The sequence below is a fragment of the Porites lutea genome, chromosome 1 (genome assembly GCF_958299795.1).
Source record: "Porites lutea chromosome 1, jaPorLute2.1, whole genome shotgun sequence".
NCBI lineage: Eukaryota > Metazoa > Cnidaria > Anthozoa > Scleractinia > Poritidae > Porites > Porites lutea.
This window is the reverse complement of record NC_133201.1, coordinates 36,834,292-36,855,726: the sequence shown is the minus strand read 5'-3', so window position 1 is coordinate 36,855,726 and position 21,435 is coordinate 36,834,292. Positions and strand designations below refer to the sequence as shown.

The 21,435-nt window shown below is 38.9% G+C and overlaps 2 protein-coding genes across 2 annotated transcripts; both read left to right on the top strand.

The window, feature by feature from the left end:
• The first annotated feature begins 1,200 nt into the window (after nucleotides 1-1,200).
• On the top strand, nucleotides 1,201-9,227 carry LOC140938048 (coiled-coil domain-containing protein 174-like). Its single transcript, XM_073387593.1, has 11 exons — nucleotides 1,201-1,249; nucleotides 1,344-1,439; nucleotides 1,802-1,917; nucleotides 2,699-2,757; nucleotides 2,970-3,034; nucleotides 3,760-3,836; nucleotides 4,925-5,023; nucleotides 5,273-5,397; nucleotides 7,350-7,444; nucleotides 7,650-7,962; nucleotides 8,457-9,227. Exons 1-11 carry the CDS (start codon nucleotides 1,211-1,213, stop codon nucleotides 9,170-9,172), a joined length of 1,800 nt encoding a protein of 599 aa, XP_073243694.1. The 5' UTR covers nucleotides 1,201-1,210; the 3' UTR covers nucleotides 9,173-9,227.
• A 7,853-nt stretch (nucleotides 9,228-17,080) lies between these two features.
• Nucleotides 17,081-19,504, top strand: LOC140938039 (uncharacterized). Its single transcript, XM_073387586.1, has 5 exons — nucleotides 17,081-17,475; nucleotides 17,964-18,026; nucleotides 18,113-18,184; nucleotides 18,610-18,679; nucleotides 19,032-19,504. The coding sequence occupies exons 1-5, from the start codon at nucleotides 17,395-17,397 to the stop codon at nucleotides 19,373-19,375; spliced, it is 630 nt and encodes a 209-aa protein (XP_073243687.1). The 5' UTR covers nucleotides 17,081-17,394; the 3' UTR covers nucleotides 19,376-19,504.
• Nucleotides 19,505-21,435: the final 1,931 nt, after the last annotated feature.

Below are 21,435 nucleotides of genomic sequence, written 5' to 3'. Positions count from 1 at the left end.
AAGTGGCCAAAGTCAAAATTCAACAACATTTCCCCAAAACAATTAGTATGCTATTTTATGTCACATGCATCAACGGATTTCTTTCCCTCAACAGTTGGAACTACATACTTAATAAATAGTACCGTACCATGTGAAAGTACCGTTTAAGACATTTCATTTCAAAGGTAACCATACTAGATTTCACAGGATTTTGTTCACAGGTTCAAAAGTTAAATCCTCCTGACGAGATCGGCGCCATCATTCACTCGGACTGAGCTTTCCGCTCTTGCTACCCCCGGTACACTTGACATGGCCATACCCATAAATAGCTTGCTTTCCGGTTTCCCTATTAGTTTGTTCATTCGTTCGTTCCTTTTTGTATTATACTGGCAGGAAAGAAACACAATACAAGACTTGTGTTCTAAGAGCATAACAACTTTCCTTTTTGACAAATTAAAAGTCAATTCAACGCCTACTTATGACCTGATCCCTGAAAACAAAATAATTTAACAACAACACTAGTAAGGGAGAGTGCTAGAAGGCCTTCCTTTCTTTCTTCCTGTTTTTTTTTTCTGACCTGACCGCCGATTCTTGCCCCCCACTTAAAAAAGGGAGCTGATTACTGATCGGTTCGTGTCCTTATCCCCCTGGACAAATTTTGTAAAATGATATTAGGGACGGACCATTATTTTTTGACGGGGGAGGGGGGAGGGGTTGGAAAAGTTTGAAATAAATTGTTTGCAGAGTCTGTAAACACTGAAATAAATTGTAGTGCAAGTGAAAAAGAAAGTGTTTGCACGAAGACGAAGACCCCCCAAAAATTGTTTGCAGCACAAGCCGCATATAAAAAAATGTTTTCATGCGAAAATTTTCCGACACCCCCGTCAAAAAAATAATGGTCCGTCCCTTAGCCTTGCATAAAGGCTGGAACACCTTGAACGGTCTCGACCAACAAAGCTCCCATCCTTTAAATCTTAACCTTGAATCCCTAATGTGTCAAACTACATATGTTCTTATCAACCTCTTTTTTAGCTAGCCCCGGTCTTTCGATCAAACGTTGGATAGCGCTATCGACCGGATAAGTATTGGGGAAACTGATTGCACTATCTATCCGGTGGATCCTTTGGACAACCGAGGGCTGGACTTTCCCGGGAGCCTGGAACGGGAAAAGGGTCTATTGAGCCCACCAAAAGAAACCTTACCAGACAGCGGAAACACAAACAAGAACAAAATGGCGGCCAAAAGAGTTTTCGATCTGAACGAAGCTTCGGTAATAAAAAGTCATTCTTTGTTTTGTTTTCCATCTACCATACACATGACCGTATGCGTGGGCTTGATTATCATGTATTCTACTGTTCTCATAGATTGTTGACTTAAAAGCAGAGCTCATCCGTAAGGAATCTGAGTTCAAGCGAGAGAAACTTGCCGGAACTGAACAGAAAATCAATCGACAACACAAGGTAAGTTTATTCAAGCTGTTATCTGTGCGTGCCTCTACAATATTGGCTTAAATTTAATAGAATTGATAAGCAAACAGTACAGCAAGAAATTTCTGTCTTGTTTGATTCCTGAAATTTTGTCTACAGATTCAGATAACCTCAACTATTATAATCGACGTCATATGCTACAGATTTGTACACAGTTCAGTGTGATTTTTGATATCATAGCTTGTTCTGACAGTAGGTTATGAACATAGGGTTGCTGTTTGTGAATTTCCTTTTTAAGGAGCTGAGTCGGATGATTGACAGGATTTGAAGTTATTCCAAGCTGAAATTTTAGTAAATTCTAGTAACCAATACCCTCGTCTTTTCTTTTTTTCTAGAAACCTCCAGTTTGGGCAAAAGTGAAAAAAGAGACCAAAGATACAGGCTCAAAGACAACTGCTATTAAACAAGATGAACTGTCCTTGGAAGAGCAACAAGCCCTGCAAAAGTCAAGGTAATATTTTATTCAGGGGAAATTAAGTTTTATAAAAATGTTTAAAATTGAACAGTCCAAATAGCCATAACATTATCTATCCTTAAATCTCAAAATGCCGTAAAAATCAATTGATATCCACATTGGCTTTTCCCTTGGGTAAATACTAAAACAAAGAATGACCTAAAACCATCTAAAACCACCTCCAGAAATATAAACAATCCATGGAGAATATTGTTTTTGTCATTTTATTAGCGTCAATTTTGTCGCTATCAGTTAGCCTGCATGCACACCGGAAATGTTGCATTCTTTTTCCACAGGTATCTTGTTTCATGTAAACAAACTTTTAAAATACTTAGGAAGAGCATGTAGAAATTGATTACGATCAGTCAAGTTTAGTTATTGTACTTACATTGTACAGTGCAAGGATTGAACTATAAATCGGTAGGTATACTTCAAGAATTTTAGTTGCCATGCATTTTTCTTACCAAAGAAGTACGTGTACTTTCCGAGACAGGTAATTCTGGGATTAATTCTTCACGCTCAAACTGTCAGCCAAAATGATAGTAATTGCCCATATGTGGTACAATATTTCTCAAACTTACAGCCAGAATTGCAGTTTCAGCAATTTATTTAGTAAACTTCTTTCCAAAGGTTTAGGAAATGAATGCAGTGTTTTTTAGTGAAAGGGATACTGTTTTCCAGTCTGAATTTTTTTTTAAATTTCTGTTAATATGTAGTGGGTATGAAAAAATACGTGCTCTTCTTTCTAACCTCTCTTGATTAACCTTCCTTCCAACAGACAGGTCTTGGAAGCTAAAGCAGCTTTGTATGAAAAGATGGCAAGAGGAGAGATTGAAGGTACTGTGTTGCTGATTAATTTATTGTTACTTTTGTTTCCAATCTTTGCTTTGAACCCTGGTAACCATTACAAACTTTCAAGCTAGTTAATTATCAGGAGAGTATTTATAATAACATATACAATAATTATTATTATCTTAGTAATTAACCTCATACCTTTTATGAGATTCATCTGGTTAAAACTATGCTCTCTTAATCTTTTCTTTCTTAAGATGAAGATGATGGTGAAGATGGAGGCAGATTCCTGGTAGATTTTCACAAGAAAGTTTATTCAAAGGTGATGAAATTGTCATTTGCATCATTCTATTTTCTTTGGTTTACTTTTGTCAAATTTACATCCTGTCATTCTGAAAATTTTTACACAATTTTTCACATTACTGCATGGTATAGCAGATACATTATTGGATTGTGTTGTACTTGTCTGGTAAAAGCCCCTCTCATGTTAAACCAGTATTTAGCTTAGTTGATTCAGATTTTTTGTTGTTTCTTAGCTGTAATTATTCATAGGAGATAAAAGCAATTCTGCTTTGACCTGGGGTTAAATTTTACTTACAACAGGTGCACATGAATCTTTTACACATAAAACAGCTCTCCAGGGGATGGGGTCTATTTGTTAAATTTCAAAGTCAGGCATAACAAATAGCATCGTGCACATACTTGATATTCCTACTTTTTCCCTAAAAACGTTTGTGCCAACTATGTAGGCTAAGCCCAGTCAGACTCTCTAATTTAATGCTGGATGTTGATTGTTACAACAAATATAGAATTAGGTATGCCACCTGAGCCCACAGCGGCATTTTCTTTTTCTTAAAGACGGCCCTTACCCCTCAATCCCCCTCCCAGTTCAACCCTTGGTTGTGTAAATGGAATCAATTCTGCTTGACTTATTTTATCAAGCTCAGGAGGTACTTTATATCAGCTAGTCATTTTGCATAAGGGCCATTGCACTTGCATGACAGCATCAGTGACTCAATAGCTTTGATGATGAAATCTGATTGTCAGGATGAAGAGAGTGATCAGGATTCAGAAACACTGAAAGATGAAGACATTCCACCACCATCAGGACCTGAAGAAGAATGGTGAGAAACTGATTTTACTGTACCTTTAAATCTTACGTCTGCTTAAGCACCTGAGGACAGAAGCTGACAAGTTATTGAAGTAGTTGCCAGCTGTCTTCTAAAATTTCTTGCCCAGTCTATTCTGCCTCACTATCATGCATCCTCCCAAATATCCACCAGCTGTTTTCTGATATTTTCCGGAAAGTTCCAAACCAACTTGTTTCTAAACACTCCTTGGCCCAATACTGTAGGCCCTTTTCAGCTGATCAGTCTTGTGGAACAAGCAATGTGCATTCTGGGACAAGACGAACATAAAGCTTACATATAATTTTTAAAGGTGGTAATTTCCTTAGTTCTTTCCCAAGTGCATTTCTTTCTCTCCAGGCAACATAGTGTGTGTTTTTTATTTTTTTTATGTTAATTTTTTTAACAACATGACTTAGCAACTGCCAAGGGCCTACAGTGCTGTAATAGTCCCCAGCTGTTTTCCAATCTTTCTTCCTGGTCCTCCCAGCTCTTCTACTGTAGCTCTTCCAGTATCATAGTTTGTCTTACTTTAGTAACTTCCTGTCCCCTTGTAAGTCGCCAGATTTTATCTGTAGGCAAAAGGAGAAGTCTTTTCCCTCTCTCAGCTACTGCCACGAACATGTCATTGGTATTAAATACCCTGTGAGCAAAGCATTCTTTTGTCTTCTTGAGTGAAAAGGAGAAAAGGAGGTTCTGCCTGAATCACGACAAACCTTTGAGGTCGCCATAACCTGAACTTCTGAGCTAGTCAATCTTCTTCTCTCTTGTCAAACTGGTTTTTTCAACTGCAAGCATCCCTTAATTGGTAAGCCGATAGTGATAACTGAGCCTGCTGTTTCAAGCGCATGGTTCATTAGGCCTGGGTTTGAACCTATAATTATCTTAGCAACATGCCATGCATGCTCAACAAAGATCTTAGTTACTTAATTCATGCAGAGTCTTTCCCAAAAATCAAGCAAGTGAAATAAAAGCGTTGTTGACACGGCGGCAGCAGTAATGCCAGGGGGGTCTGATTTGTGGAGAGAAGAAAAGGAATAAAATTTATTATTAATAGTGTTTTTAAATATAATTGTTGTTTCCAGGGTTGACTATGTAGACTCTTTAGGTAGATCCAGAAGATGTCTTCGAAAAGATCTGAAACATTTGCAAGAGATGGACAAAGATATCAGCAATCGACAGAGGTTAGTCTCTATATTTTGCTCAGTTTAAATCTTTTCCAGCGTTCTTGGTCAGTTAATATATATAGTCTGCTCTTGCATTTCTGTGGTTAAAGGCTGCAGTGCAAGACTTGTCATAAGTCATAATGACCTGATCATTCATTTTTTCATCCTCCACATTTTTGTCTGCCTGTTTCTCTGTAACTTTAAGCTTATGAGAGTGCATAACAAATGTCATCCTTAACTTGTTTTTGTGCTTTATTTTTAATGCAGTCCACCAACACTGTTGTCTGAAGACATGAGAAGAGAACTGATGAGGCAAAAATGGGAGAAGGAAGAAGAAGAAGCCCTAAATAAGCCAATTGGACCTGTTCACTATCAAGACATAAGATTTGACGGTAAATAATTTTGATTTGTTCAGGACAAATTACACAAATTATGCGTGGGCAAGATTCTCCGCAATCTTCAGAATTCCACATCCTACTCAGCCTCATTTAGACAGTCGACTTGTGGCAAGTCTAAGCCTCATTCGATGCTTGCTAATTATCTAAATAGTCACACTATAGGATTTCATTCAGTCTTCTTGCCGGCTGCTTGGGGTGGAGTCACACAATGCTGGAGGCGAGGAGCATTGTGTGACTCCAGTTTGAGCGGCTGTGAAGGAGACTAGATTTCATTGAGAACCACCAGCTTTAAAAGTGCAACAGGAAAGTACTGCTTATTTGACAGTTTTGAGGTGGTACATAAGACTGGGTTGCTGTTGTGTGGGATTGCTCCATGGGATTATTTTGGATTCTATCACTTCGTTTACTGGCTATTACTTATTTGGGGAGCAAGAGTGGCACAGTGATGAGAGCACTTGCTTCCCATCAGTGTGGCCTGAGTTGAAATCCCAGTGCCTACACCATAAATGTGGGCTAAATTTGTTGTTAATTTTCTTCCTTGCTTTTCCCCTCTTCTCAAAAACCAACATTTCAAATTCCAATAGGACATTTGTGTGATGACATTTTGCTACAGTCAAACCCCATTAATATGTACACGGATGGGGCCATAGAAAGTGTCCGTATTAAGCAGGTTGAATTTAGAGAAAATTTTATAAGGGCTTTTTATTCCCAGGGACAGAGCAAACTGTCCGTAATAATTAGGTGTTCGGTTTGACTGTACTATGACCAGAATTCTTCAAGGTTTTCTTTCTTGTGCAAATTAGGGCTTTTGTTATTTAAACCTCAGTGAGATTACCAAATTTAATTTGAAAAGAAAACCAAAAAGAATTCTGGTCAAAGTAGAAAAATGACGTCATAGTGCAAATGGCCTATTCGATCTGTAACTCATGGACACGTAAATGTCTGGTGGGTAATCAATTACAATTGTTATACTACTACATGAGAAATTTCTGCAATTTGATTGGCTTAGACAGTGGTATTTCAGCTTAATTTGAAATACCTACATGTGAAAATTACAAACCTTTTGCGGGTAGTAGTATAAACAAATAATAGCATGATTTGTACGTGATATTTGGCATAAATACAACTGGTGATATTTCAAAATTGTCTCAAATTTCACTCGCCTATCGGCTCGTGAAATTACGTATAACAATTTTGAAATATCACTCGTGGTATTTATGCCAAATATCACTACAAATCATGCTATTACCTATACTTATAAAAATTATAGCTGGGAATTTTTTCCCAACAGTGCGTGTTATCATTGGTTACTGCCAGGTCACATGACATCTAACAATCAAACTGTTTCCTGCCAAAATCTCTGAGCCGGTAACATTGCAAAATCTATGACATCAGAAGGTAACAGTTCACTAACTGCTCGCGAGATTTATTTTCATAAATTTCCTGCAGTTGTCCCTCCCCGAACCCATACAAAGTTGAAACTCGAAAAAATTTCCGGATGAACACTTCCAGCATTGTTTGTGGGGTGAGGGAAGGGTTTGGGCCTGTGCGAATCGGAAAACGTCCCAGAAATACAAGTGTCCCAAGACTTTTGTCTATGATTGTAGGTTGCGCATGAACCTGGATCTATTGTTTAGCCCCAAAACAGTCCCACAGGGCAGTTCGGCACAACTTGGGCCCAGTCTCAGCAGCGGCCTTAAAATAGCCACCGTATTTGAGCAGTTACTCTTTTGAGGTCATCCGTAGGCTCGAAACGTTTGAGTACGAAAAGATGATTATGGACTCGGATAGTAGTTGATCCAGTCTGGTCTAGTGACTTACGTCGAAGCTGAAAGTACAGTATCCTTTCGAGAATATAAATAGATAGTTCCGTTAATGTACTCGCGTTTATGGTTTTTACAACGACGTAACCTTTTCAATTTTCCTTTTTTTTTTTGAACCAAAAGAGGTTCGCAACCATGGTGTAGGATATTATCAGTTTTCAACAATCGAAGAAGAAAGACAAGAGCAGATGAAGACTTTAGACAAACTAAGAGAACAGGTAGAGTGTCTTGATGGAGGCAAACAAATAGTTTTCCATAATTTACACCCGACATCAAAGTGAATCCCACTTTTTACAGTATTTTGTTAATTATCTAGGTTTCATGAAAAGGGCTTAAAATTCTGCTCGGTGTTCACTTTTTGTTAAGTCTCGATCTAAAAACTTGCAATTTCTTATCTTAAGATGATCTTTTCTCTCTCATTAGACAATGGAACAGCGACTCCGCGCTCAAAAACTGAAAGACAAAAGGAAAGCTGCCTTGGACGCCCGACTCGCGAAAGTGCGAGAGAGAAAACTGAAAAAGCTGAAAGCGTCAGGGGAATTAGACGAAGAAACAGTCACTGATAGTGAACAAACTGGAGGACATGGCATACAAACATCCAATGGGGAAAGCACAGTGGAACAAAGTGTTGAAGAGAAGTCCGTCAATAAGGAGACGAAGGAAAGACAGAAGGGTTTTCCTACCGAAAGGTCAGAAAAGAAACCTGATTTACCAGAATGGGCAAAACATAAGATAAGTAAGTGGATCGACTGTCTTTGTTTTTATCATTTTTTAGACTAAACATGAGCATTATTTTAGGTCTGTCTATACTCCTGGGACGCCCTCGCAATTCAACGAAAAAACATAACGCTTTCTATTTTGTCCTATTTTTTGACATAGGCAATGAAAAGTAAATCCTGATTGGGCTATGCCACAGGCAGCCCAATGATTGTGAGCGCACGAAAATGCAGCAAAATTACTTCCTCGTGAAACTATTGACATTTACATCATACACTAACAGGCTCAGTAAACCTAACTAAAAGTTTGTATGTATCGTTTCGTCTCGTTTCAGGACAAACTTGTTACTTGTGAACAGGTCCACTTAAACTTGTTTTCAATTCAATTGCTATTGAGAATGTTATGTACGGCCATTATATTCGACCGTAGGTAGGATTTTGTCGGACTGGCGAGTTTTCCAATGATTCTCTGCGACAAAGACAGTTCATTGACGGTTTTCTGCTTTCTTCTCAGAGCAAACCGACAGAGGCGGCTCATTTTCACGTAGTGATCCTCGGTCTGAAAGAGTTCAAGAGTTTGCTCCGCCCGCTTTCTACTACGAAGATGCAAAAGAACAGACAAGCAAAAATACCTGGAAAGAACCAGCGAAGCTGTTCAAACACAAAAATGAAACAGCTGATAAAGGACCAGAACAGCAAGACGGAAGCCTTGATAAGCGTTATCAAGAACAGAAAACTGACAACGAAGCCCCAGTACAAAATCAATATCAACAAACACCGGTACCACCTCTCCCTGAGTTTCCAGTTCTTCCACCTCCCCCTCAGGAGTATATTCAACCGCAATGGACTGGGTATCAGTGGCGACCTCCTGGCAACGTGCCACCAACTTCTCTACCACATCAATTGACATGGCAACCAAGATTTCCAATCAACGTCCCACCACCTCCTCCGTCGCTGTGGCAACAGAATTTTCCTCCATGGCAACCTCCTCAGGGCCCTCCCTCCATGGGCGCGGCCCTTTTTCCCAATTATCACTCGTCATGGAATGAAAGTACACCAAATAGTTACACATCCTTTTCTGAGACAAAAACAGAATTGAACACCAGTGATACTGTTGCTATAGAAAAATCTGATACAGGAAATATCGAAAGGGAAAAAAATCCTGACAGAACTACACCCTCAACACAACAGGTGGCTGATTTTGTAGCTCAGTTGCGTTCTAGCAGTTGAAGAGAGAAATACACATTACTGTCCATTTTCCTCCAAGCCCAGCAACTAATAAGAAGCTAATAACTGATAATAGAAATAAAACAACATCAAGATGTAGAAGTCTGTTGCTTCAAGAGTAGTCACTATTGTAATACTTCTTTTTGCTTATATTTCTCTTTTGTCCCCTACGTTTTCTTCCTATTACTGCGAGCTCTCCGGGCGAACATCCTTGTGACCATCCCACCATTCTTGGTGGAGACTGTGCCTAAGAGCAGTAAGAGCTAAAACTTGATTTGGGAGGTTCCTTTAGCCATGATGATTTTGAGTATGCGTATGTCAAGCGATGTCATCTTACCTTCGATTCGCACGCTATTTCCCCTGTTGCTTCGACTAAGTTCAGAGCCATTTGCTTGGATGCGAATGTTCGTAATGTCACATATTAATCATGCCAAATTCAAGCTTATTTTGTTGCCAGAAGCTTTTTTCAAGCGACTAAGGAACATTTTACGGGGAAGACAATGTTCTTTTACAAGCTTTCAGCGTTTTAAGTTGGGTCAGACGATTGACGCAAACACTGTCTAGAAGGGAACAATGAGCAGGCAGGATATCTCAGAGGGAAGCGTAAGGAAATGGAAAAAGGAGCGCCTGCGCCTATTTGTAGTTGATATCAGACATCTTACCCGACCACTCACGTTGGGTCGGTCCATAATGCCTCGCGTTTCGATCGCTGGCCCTCGTCTCGCGCGATCTCTCGAATAACCAGAAACTAATACTACAGGATTTTTAAAATTAGATTTTATTGCACCCATACCTCCGGGAGTTATGTTGAAGAAGCAAAAACCAACTCCCACTTTTCTGCAACATTTAACCGCCATGGCTAAAATGGCCAACTTATGTTTGAACTGTCCTCTTTTCACCTTCACTTCTCTTGAACTCTGGAGAATCGAAACAGTAGCTTTCGATTGATGACAGGGAATGCTTGTTTGGAATAACTGTTGTAGTCCAAGAGTTCTGCTACACTCTTTCATGAAAAAGGCGAAAAACAATAAATGAGTAAAACAATATCAAGGTGTAGAGGTCACTGAAAACTGATCTGAATATCAACCAGTCTTATTTGTCTCATATATACAGCATTTGGTAGGTGGTTGATACGTCGTGATCAATACTGAACACTGAAGTGACTATTGTCAATTTCGTGAGACAGAAGATAAAGTAACGTTATCTAACACCATCTACGATGTATAATATCGTACCAAAAATTTCTCTTGTTCATTCACTTTATATTTTGTTTGGTATTTTTTTCGCTAGCACGGGGAATGATAAATAGTCATTTGCGAGCGCGAAAGAAAAAGGCCCGTGAGGGAATGGGGAAGAAACCCCCATGCGCGACTCATGCACTATCATTAGACCCCATGCATCGACCGTAGCCCCTTCGGACACCTCATGAAATTTAGACAACGTAGTTTTACCCTTTACTGATTAGGATTAAGCACTGCATCTACTGGTTAGGGTTAAGCACTGTTTCGAAACTGGTTAGGCTCCTTTTTTTGGGTTGGGGTTGATGCTATATGTAATTCAGTTATCCAGCAAATCGTCGATCAGTGGTCTAGTGGTGAACGTAGTATACTGGACCTTGTGGGTCGTGGGTTCGAATCCTACTTTCCTTCGTATCAATTTTTTTTTTCTTTCAAATTGAAGAGACTTGCACTTTAATGAACATTTCCAGCTCGAAATATCATCTGAGTGTGAGATAAAAGCAGAAAACAGTTCTACTTCTTGTCAATTTCATGAGGGGAGAAAGGGACTACGGTCGATGGGATCTATAATGCTGACCTGACTTTAATTTCATCCAGACCCCCCCGTTCCTGTTGGCTGACGGGGCCTTCTGGTCCTGGTTCGGAGAAACCTTCCGGCTGAGAGAGACACGAGAGTCTGGAGACGAGGATGCCTTCGTACGTGACATGGCTTGTAGTAAACGGCTTGGAAACTAAAATTTCGAGGACGTTTTTGGACTTTTTACATTTAGGGCATGAATTTTTCGTCATTTCAGGCCATGGAACCTAAAAATGAGCCTAGCTAGCTGTAAAAAGGGGCAATACGGAGGCAATACGTCCTAGCCGGCATGATCACATGCTGTTTACGGAAAATTCCCTCATCCATGTCAGGAGATTCTGTATTTTAAAGCCTCCCCTAGGGCATGACTCAGCAATTGAGGACATTTCTGCAACGTTTTCAATGTTGGTTAGCATGCAAGGATTTTTCCCATGCCTATCGTCAATGATTTGCTCACTGGTAATAGAGGGGGTGGCCCCAGAGTGGTTTTGCATTGAAATTGGCATGCAACTGAATTTCGCATGCCCTGTAAGCATAATTTGAGGTTCTGTGACCTTCTCACCCAGGCCGCGAGAAGCGTAGGTTCTAGTAATAAGTAATTCATACCCAGCAAAATCCCCGGCATGCCGGGCATGCCAAATTTTCTGACATGCCCGGCATGCTAAATTCTCTGGAATGCCGGGCGTGCCATAATCTGGGTCATGCCGGGCATGCCAAAATCGGTCTCTGGCATGTTTCAACGCACAGGTTATAATTCCTTGAATCTACAGATATTTTAAGCCTGGCTAAAAAAAAAATAAACAGATCACAGTGCTTATCTTTTGATGTACGGTTACTCGATGACGTCATTGCTATTCCTTTCATTTTCATAGATTTGGTTGTCCCAGCGAAGTTTAAATAACAAAAGCTCTAATTTTCACAAGAAAGTAAAACCCTGAGGGATTCTGCCGAAGTAATAAAACAGCGTCATCGTGGAGATGACCTGTTGGGGGATTGTAAAAACTCCTCACCCCTTTTAATGAGTCTTTAATAGGATTCCCATTTCACATTGCGAATAAAATAGAATTGACTGAAATCAGTAAAAAGAGAGACAGAGACTATTTTCATTGTATAATAAAATGCATCTATGTTCCATGAAAGCTTTTAAAAATACAAGGTTATAGAACATCTTTCAAAGTTCATTACAAACTGAGCTAAGCCCCAAAATCACTGTTCATTATTCAGTAAATTATGATGTTTGACAATGCAATGTGCTTGAATATAACGTTGCAATTACAAATCTCTCGAACGCAATTTTCCCTACGTTAGAAAAGCTCTTTTTATCTTGTTTCACATTTTGATAAGGAGTCTGAGTTCCTCTTTCTTGTTTTGTAGGCTTGCCAGGGATTAATGTTTTTTTGTCATTACCAGTGTCTGTGTTCTTCGTTTTTAACTCAAAGTAAGTCAGTAATAACTGACGGTATCAAAGGATTGCTCTCTAGAAAAGTAATTATCTCCTCGTCATGTCTGGAAGTTACCTGTAACAAAAAAGAAATGGAATCTTAACACATGCAAGGAAATAGAACATGTAGAGCTCAGCTTCTCTTAACATATTTTCATACTGGCTTGTTAAGTCTGTTAAAGGTCGCAACTAATTGTCTGAGGCTAATTTCACAAGAGTGTGCAATTGAGATAAATGCATGGTAAATAAAGTGAAAGAAACGTGGTTTCACATTAGCCAATTTACATTGCGTTGTTCGATGATGTTTACACGCTCTTCTACTGCGAAATAAACCTTTGCATTTGGGTTTGCAAGTCAAGATTATCCCGAGTTTGACTGACACTCGAACAACAGTTTCATTTTTAAGCAGGGAAGGTGTAGACCCATATAAAGCAGGAATATGTAAAGGAAACTCAGCGAAAACTTTTTCGAATCTTTTTGTGGCGATATTCTTTCACGGCCCGTTAACTGATTAGGGGTTGCGAAGAAAAAATAAATTAGGACCAAAGGTTAAAGCCTGTCCGGTTACATCATTTCGTATGTTACCTAGAGTTCTAATAAATAGGTCATAAAATAGGATTTAACGAGAGCGAATTTGTTTCTCAATCGGCCAGTATAAAAAAGTGAGGCTATCAAATGAGAAGTTTATAGAGTATCAAAATTATTAAATTAAAAGCTCATTTAATTAGGAAAATTCCTATACGAAAACAATGCTCGTGACATTAAATTGATCAGATAAAATTCTCAGAAAATATGTCCAATAAAAGCCTCATTATTTGCTTTTGTTTTTGCGTAAAGGTAAATTTTTCGGCCCCAAAAGCAAAGTTGAAAAAGCGACTAAATCTTAGTTTTTTACATTGAACATGTTTATTAGCTTAGTTTTCGTCCGTTTTAAAAGCTTTATAACCTAATCATAATTTTCGGGTTAAAATATTACAAAATCATTTCAAAAACCATGTTCATTTAAAGTAGAGCCGGCAAACCTGAACATTTTGTAATTCAAAAGTCGGACCCAGCCAGGTTGTTTAAGCTTGGAATTATTTGCATTTTAGCGTCCTATAAATTTACCAGAATCGCCTCTCAGAGGCTTACTGTAGCAAAGCATTTTGTAGTACACTCGTAGACAAGCAATGTAAGCCTAAGTCTTTGCTTGGATGAGATATCGAAAAGAAAAATTAGTTTTGTGGACCTAAACGCACATTCACAGACTGCTTATATTGAGTTGTTTACAACTTTGCATTGACACGCGCAGCATGTTCATTTTTTTAAAGCGAAATTCAAATCTGATTTTGGCATTTGATTTACGGATATTTTATTTTGTCTCCAAAAGTGATTGTAATATCCGTTTGATTGTCTTTCCAACAACAGTCAAACTATGCAGCAAAAATAAGTAACTTTACCAGTACAGTGGAAAAATATGACCGTAGGTGCCAAAAATAATTATACTCGAGCTATAAAATTAGAACTGACTTTTTTTAGCTTTGGTTTCTTATTTTTGAAGTTTTCTCTAGTCTTCTTAGCAGCAGAAGAAGATTACAAGACATACAAACAGAAACAATCCGAAGTGAACAAGTTGACAACCACTTACGCCGGAGTTCTTAGGCATGCTCAACAGCAAGATAAACTGGATGCCAAAAGGATAATTCACGGGATTTGTTCGATATTCAGGCTTTTTCTTTACCAAATTAATACTAAATTTGTACTTACAGTCTCTCGCAGAATCCATTTCTTGTCCAGCATTCACCAACATCTCAACCATGCACCGCAGAAAAAAAAGACAAACAAGTGCGAAGAGACATGATGACATCGTGACGCCACAACTGCCACGCTAGAACAAACTAGATTCCTCGTCATCCGCGAAAACACTTCTGCGGAAATTCGGCCGATTTCGTGCGTGCTCGGGGTATCTTCGGATGACGCAGATGACGTTGCTCAAAGGACTATCGTCAGCGAGGAGTAAAACAGTTTGCGAGATTCGCATAGCCGACAAGGAGCGCACTGAAAAACTAAGCAAAATCTCTCTGAGAAGGCAGTCCAAATTCACCAAATCAGAACGTCTTTGCAGTATTAACGTCGTACTCTCGTACTGACTTGAACGACCTGGTAAGCTTCATTTTCACCAGTCTTTTAATGCTGTTGACCGGGAAACATTCCGACACGATAAAACTTAAGCATGGATAAGTTTATACCGAGAAGATTTGTTATCTTATTGTTTAAGACGCTTTTCCGCGATCAAATTTAAATGTGGACCCAGAAATGTCAGTATCGGTTTGAAATAAAAGGATTAATCTTTGATTGCAAGTTAAGTATTCTATTTTATGTATGAATAATGTTGTTTTGTTGTGCTTTTTATTTATAAATCCAGGCTTTTGTCTTTAGTTTTGCCAGTCGATCCCGTGACACACATTGTGACAAACATGACTTTTTTTGTTATAATCTGCATTTATTGCCAGGCATGAAACCTGTAACTTCAAGCTCCCTAAGATATATTTGGCGATTATATGTGATTCTCAGGATATGATGCTGAAGCGAACATCAAAATCAGTCTCGCTGGGCATGCCAATTTCTTGCCTGGCATGCCGGGCATGCCAAACGAACTGGCTTCACCATCGGCATGCCCGGCATGCCAAACCAGAGGAGCTAAAACTGGGAATGAATTATTAACCCGGCGAGAGATCTGGGACCTAAGTTTAGCTGGGTCGATTTTGGGCTGCGAGGGCATGAACCCATTTTTTTCACGCCTATGAGATGTTATTTCTAAGTACCAATGTTCCCTTGAATTTTGTCATGCCTAAATATATAAAATTTTCCCTCTCTCATTAATCCTCAGACTGGATGCGATTTTTACGCTCGGTAGGCATGTTCAACTGAAAATCATGCCCATACCCTTATTCAAAACAAAATGCTATCAAATTTTAGCTTCCAAGCCGTTAGTATCAGCACATCTGTTTTAAATGAAAATGTAGGCTCAAAATGATGACGGGACAGCTCAGATACAACGCGTTTCGCTGGCAGCAACTAACTTTCAACGGTATTTCAGTGGCCATTACGGAGTAGTATAGGTCGTAGTCTTGGACGATCTTTCGAAAATAGTGGGAATGAGCGCCAGAGGCCAGTGCGCAGTCTCATTTCTAAATTATTCTGATAAGGGACATATCTTCCATCTGGAGGCGAAACCCTTCCTCAGCGAGTTCAGCTGTCATCCACACGTACTTTTGGTTTTAAAAACCTCTCTCGCACGCAGATTTGGATACCTGTAATGTCGAACGCCCAGCTAGGCAGAATTAAACAGATGGTACCTTCCTCGAGAATACCCCAGGAGGGTAGAAAGAGATCAAAAGAAGGGCTTTGGAATAGACGCTTTTTAGTCTAACCTGGAACTCAGTAACTCACGCATGTCAATGAGATATATATCAATCCCTACTTCTGTTAGAAGCGACACCGGCATGCCTAGCAGATGGCGGAGAAATTTATGGACAATCAGAAGGAGCCATTATTTCATTTTGGTCAGAACATAAAGCTAAGTAGCAAATCTCTTCACACTTTGAACTAAGTACATGTAACTGCGCAGATTAAATTGTTAAAGCTATATACATACGCCTTGTGAAAATGTAAATTTTAATTAAATAGCAATGAATTAGGCAGAAATATCGATCGCTGAAGGTAGAACATGCGCGCTGGCAACAAGGCCCAGAACATGAGAACGATTGAAAAATAGCATTGTCAGCCACAAGTTTCCTCTTACAGTTTTGTAAAATGGCTCTTCAGGTTTTCTTTGTTTCGAATAAATAATGAAGGAAGTTTGAAACGCTTCATTTCACAAAGTTTATTATTGAACTGGCATCGATTATAGAAATAAGCTTCTGAATAAGTCCACTCTTTGGACATTTTGTTTGAACTGGGAAACATGTATTTGTTGCGAAACTACATTTTCGCCAAATGCGACTACCGTCGAACCATTTTTTGCGACATGGCAAAAAAATTCCGCTGTAGTAAGAAGAATTTTTACCAAATTTACAATAAACAGTATATACGTGCACAGCATAATTCGCTTCCGCAAGACATGTTTTGTGCGCGACTTAGTAAGGAGACGTTTAATTTCGGAACATTTTTGCCACGAATATCATGATCTGGTGAGGGGATCAGTTTGAAACTCTTGAGATTTAAGCTATCGTAATAAAAAGGTGGCAAAGAACTTGAAAAGAAATCAGTTCATAGAGAGTACGATCACTCTAAGTAATAAAAGTGTATCATATGTAAATATAGTAAAACAGCACAGTAAAACTTGCAGGGTATGCCATCAGTCTGAATGGAATATTAAAAAAACAAAGAGAAATGAAACTGATTAGCAAAGACTAGTAAAAACAAACGAGCGAAAAATGTTATTTCATTTTACGAGGCACTCGGCCTCATTATTTTTCAGGTAATATTCTATTTGCATTGCTTGAGTTCCTGACAACAAGGTGACGTGTATGTTTATACGAAAAAGATCCATGTCTGGTGAAATATGATAATTTATCGTCTTACTTGGCCGGTCGGTTTTTTCGAGGGGGCTATCTATCATCGGTCCTTGAAATATGACTTTTTACAGCACAATAAAAAAGACGTCAGACGATCCAGTATATCGACTTATTAAAACGAATTTTAAAAAAGAAAAACAGACCTTCGACATTTACTTCAGTTTTCCGAAGAGCATTAAAATAATTTTGGATCTTTGTTCAGAAACAGGAATGAAATTCAAGTCATGATGGCAAGTCATATGAATGAATAAAATATGAAGGACCCCTAAGATATTACGTCATTTTCTGTTGAAGCAAGTTCTTGTTTTTGCTTGCCCTTGAATAAACAAAAGCGTTCCTCTTGTACGAAGCAATTCACTGGCACCTCATTCTGTATACTTGTTTCACAAGGTAAGCTCAGAAGTGAAAAGATGATGAAGTTCGTTTTTATGCTTTCTCTTATTTGTGCCTGCTTGTATTCTTCTCGAGCGGGAAGCACAACTCAAAAACAGGTAAGGCAGTCGTCAGGTTTGTTCATTTCTGAAAAAAATACCTTTTACTACGCATTTTGCGAACCTTTTCAATAGTGGGCTGAAAGCCTCGGCTTTCTCTTAATATTTCACAGAAACCTCAAACGTGTAAATGAAAGAATAGTCATCTTCACAATTGATCGGAAAATCTTTTCACAAACCACTGACACATGAGTTCGCTTAACCTCGGGTTTGCAAGCGTGTTTTCTGTTTGCCGGATTTATCACCGCCAGCAACACAAGAAAAAGAGGAGAAGAAACATTCTGATTGGTCTAATCTATGTTATATGTTTGATGTTGGTTGCCAGCTTATAGCTTCATTTTTCTCGACGCGTGATAGGAAACGTAATGATCAGAGAGCGAAAAGCTATTGTAGATGCCCATCTTTGTACCTCTAATTTGGGACTTTAATGCGGTTGATTCTGTTATACTAAAAACCGGAAATATTTCGATTTTCGATTTATCCTACAGAAAATTTGTGCCTCTCGAGGTGTGCCAATCAACATCAATGTTCAAGGAAAAGGAGGTGTAAAGGTGCGTATAAAGCCCATTTTACTTGAGTTGCGTAGCTAATAGCAAGTGGAAGTTTCATTCATTAATGTGATATGTCCCATTTTTAGGGAGAAAAAGGTGAAAAATGGGACACTGGAACCAAAGGCGATAAAGGAATACCATGCCAATGTTCTTTACAGGTAACAAAAAGACAGTTTTTAAAAAGTTTGTAATTATTCATAAGTTTGAATACTATTGTACAGTAAGTATGATTTTCATTTATTCATGAGTTCTGATCAGTGAACCTTCTGTCCGTTACTTAATCTGCTGCTGAGTTGAGGTTGCAAGAAGTCTACCCGCAATTTCATGGCGTGTTCCGTTTCAATTAGGCACGTGTCAAATTGCATTGCATCAAGCTGAAGTCTCAATATTAAATAAGACTCTCAATTACTGCTAATAGCTAAAATTTTTAATCTTTGGTCCAGTTCTCTTGATTCTTAGGTTTCAGCCAAAACCTTAAACTTTTTTTCTTCTTATCGGTTCAATAATCAGCTTTTACTACTGGTTTTTTTTTCATCCTAAGTATAAATTGCATCATCAGTGTATATTCTTTTTTCTGTTTTAGGATCCAAAAAAGCCATCTGCTCATATCGAAGCCGTCAATAAGGGGCCAGTCTGGTACCCAGCCAACACAGGTAATTTGTTCGTTCAGGGTTTTTTTTATTTTCGGCAAATAACTACGATAATTTAAAAAAGCCAAGGCAGGAGAACATCCCAGACTTATTTCGGGCTATACTTTGGAGAAAAACTTGTTTTGTAGTCAACTAGGCCGGTTTGTTTAAAGCAGGATTACTCACCGCTCCTCTAAAAAGCAAAAAAAAAAAAAAAGAAGAAGAAGAAGCCAAGGTGTTGTGAGGAAGGGGTGAGATCCATCCACCTCTCTTTCAGGTTAGGACGGTGGGTTGATGGTTAAGGGTACGACCTTGTAAATTAGTTGCGTAGTTACATTGCAAACTGACTGAAATGTGTTGATAATTTGTTTCGTAGTGATCAAGGATTGGTCGGTCAGTGCTCCGTACAGCCATCTTGCAGGCGGTATGACGTACCAAGACGGAAAACTGACAGTTCCTACCCCCGGACGGTATTACATCTACGCTCAAATTTACTACTACAACAATGGACGAGTCTTTGTTAAGGTTAACAACAAACCAATCACGATGATGCAGCCGCTAATAAAAGTTAAAGACCATGGTAGCTTGTACGCTGGTGGGGTGTTCAACCTGAAGGCTGGTGACGTCATCGCCTTGACTTCTTACCATTATCCTGATAGAAATGGCGCCAAAATTTACATGTACACCCATCACAGTTACTTTGGCGCATTTTTGATCTGAGCTTTTTTTTTGTTACTTGAAGTTAAATAAGCATTGCCATCGAGGGGCAAATACAACATCACCTGATAAATTAAGGGGTGTAAGTTTGAAAACGCTTCCTCGCTTCTAAATCAGAGTGACGCTGTTTTGTAGGAGACATAGTCGACTAGACTGTGGTCTAATGGTTTAGTACCGCTAGGTACATTACGGTTATTAACTAACCAGGTTTGATGTTGAAATAAACGCAAATAAGGCCATATATTTGTTGTTCACTGACTAAATTTTTGCACATTTTTAAAGGTTTAAAAAAAAAGGCATGTTGTAATTTTCGGATAACTTTCCACTGACAGTTTTACATTACATCCGGCAAGTTCAAGAGAAACTCGTGTCCGGCTTTACGCGTTTGTTTCAAATGTAACTTGTAACATACTTGAAACAGACCCAAATTTCAAGTCGTTGAGGGAGAGGAAAGTGGAAGCCAATAAGGCTCTTGAAAAGAAAGAAAGGCGACTGATATTCCAAAATTTAGCTTTACAGTAATATTCCTATTGGCGACAAGCACTTTAATTTGCCCTGTGTGTTGATTCGATGAAAAAAGAAAGATTAAAAGAAGCATACTCACCGCAATTTGGTTACCCCTGTATCTCTGAAAGCGCAAAAGGGACCAGCTCCTATAAGAACTCGTGTTCGTGCATTGTAAATTAAACTGGAATTTAGAGTGCTGACTTTTGAGGAGAGAAGTTCCTATAGCTACTTCCTAGGCCTCGTTTTTCTCCGAGGCTAATCCCCGTTCGAGATATAGTTTGTAAGCCAGCTGTTCGCGTCAAATGCGTGAGTCGATAGGTTTTCAGAGAGGCGTATAAGGCGTCAAGTTTGAAATCATCCGTAACCAATCAAATCTTAATATTCTTCTAAATTTTGACTAGAATTTGGTTGAACTTAACCAGAAACAATGAAACGTTTTGATTAGGAGTGGGGCGAGGAGGGGGGAGGGGGGGGGGGGGGGGAAGGGAGCTACTATACAATTATGTTTTTTCCACGAGGGACAGTAATTTCTACAAACAGTGGTCCAGTACTGTCAAGATCAGAAAAGGTGCAATCAGGGCGACTTCTAAATTCAATTTTGTTTCCAAGGCCAACACTGCTGCAAACGTTCGAAATTCTAGGGTTGAAGAAGGTACATCCTAAAATATCGAGTAAGCAGTGTTTTTAGACTTTTTAATATTTAGTCAGGCTTTTGAAATTCCAACAAGAGAAAGAGGATTATGACATAAGATTCAGATAACTTTCTAATGTCTGAATATGGAATTACAAGAGTAATGTAAACTGATCATGAAGCAAAGGAACAGTATTTCGGAATTTGGTTGGATTGGTCCAGGAAACGTGTTTGTCGTTTAACGATATTTTCGCCAAATGCGACCAAAGTAACGAAGCATCTTCTAGAACGGAAGAAAAGGTTCTCCCGTGAAATGAGCCGATTACACCACTATAACGCTGGCATCAGTAATAAATCGCAAAAGCAATTCAGTCTCAATTGAATTTCAGGTCAATTGCAATTCATAAAACGATAGAAATCATCTTGAAACTTAGGGATGAAAAATACGGCTCTTAATTTTGTTTAGACTTTGGATTGTACAGAATTAAAATTAAGTTTTCATTGAATTTTCACAGTTTAGTGAGAGTAAACTTTCTCTGAATTGAAACTAAAACGCAATTGCCATGGAATTAAAGTTGACTGCCAATGAATTATATAATGTTACATTTGGCATCTAAACTTGTGCTTTAGTTCTGGTACGTTCTTGACGTCCTTCAGTGTTTTACTGGGTGAACTAATTTAGGATCCAAACCCGGGGGGGTACTTTAGGAATTTCTGGGCGGGGATTTGCCGCTGGAAGCCTGGAACCCTTAATCTTTACCAGAGCTAGTTCAGCTGAATTTTGCTACCCTATACTTGAGTAAACTCCCCAAATCCCCCTATCCTAGAGTAGCTGTGTACCTAGTCTAGATAAAATCTTCAAGCAACTAATAAGTTTCCTGAAAAATGATTCCCTATTCTAGAGCCAAACGCTCTGATTTATATA

Excerpts from the sequence above, each read along its gene's own strand:
- LOC140938048 (XM_073387593.1), top strand. The coding sequence starts at position 1,211 with ATGGCGGCCAAAAGAGTTTTCGATCTGAACGAAGCTTCG. Across the intron at positions 1,250-1,343 it reads TCGATCTGAACGAAGCTTCG|ATTGTTGACTTAAAAGCAGA; the intron begins GTAATAAAAAGT and ends CTGTTCTCATAG. Across the intron at positions 1,918-2,698 it reads CAAGCCCTGCAAAAGTCAAG|ACAGGTCTTGGAAGCTAAAG; the intron begins GTAATATTTTAT and ends TCCTTCCAACAG.
- LOC140938039 (XM_073387586.1), top strand. The coding sequence starts at position 17,395 with ATGATGAAGTTCGTTTTTATGCTTTCTCTTATTTGTGCCTGCTTGTAT. Across the intron at positions 17,476-17,963 it reads GAAGCACAACTCAAAAACAG|AAAATTTGTGCCTCTCGAGG; the intron begins GTAAGGCAGTCG and ends TTTATCCTACAG. Across the intron at positions 18,027-18,112 it reads AAGGAAAAGGAGGTGTAAAG|GGAGAAAAAGGTGAAAAATG; the intron begins GTGCGTATAAAG and ends TCCCATTTTTAG.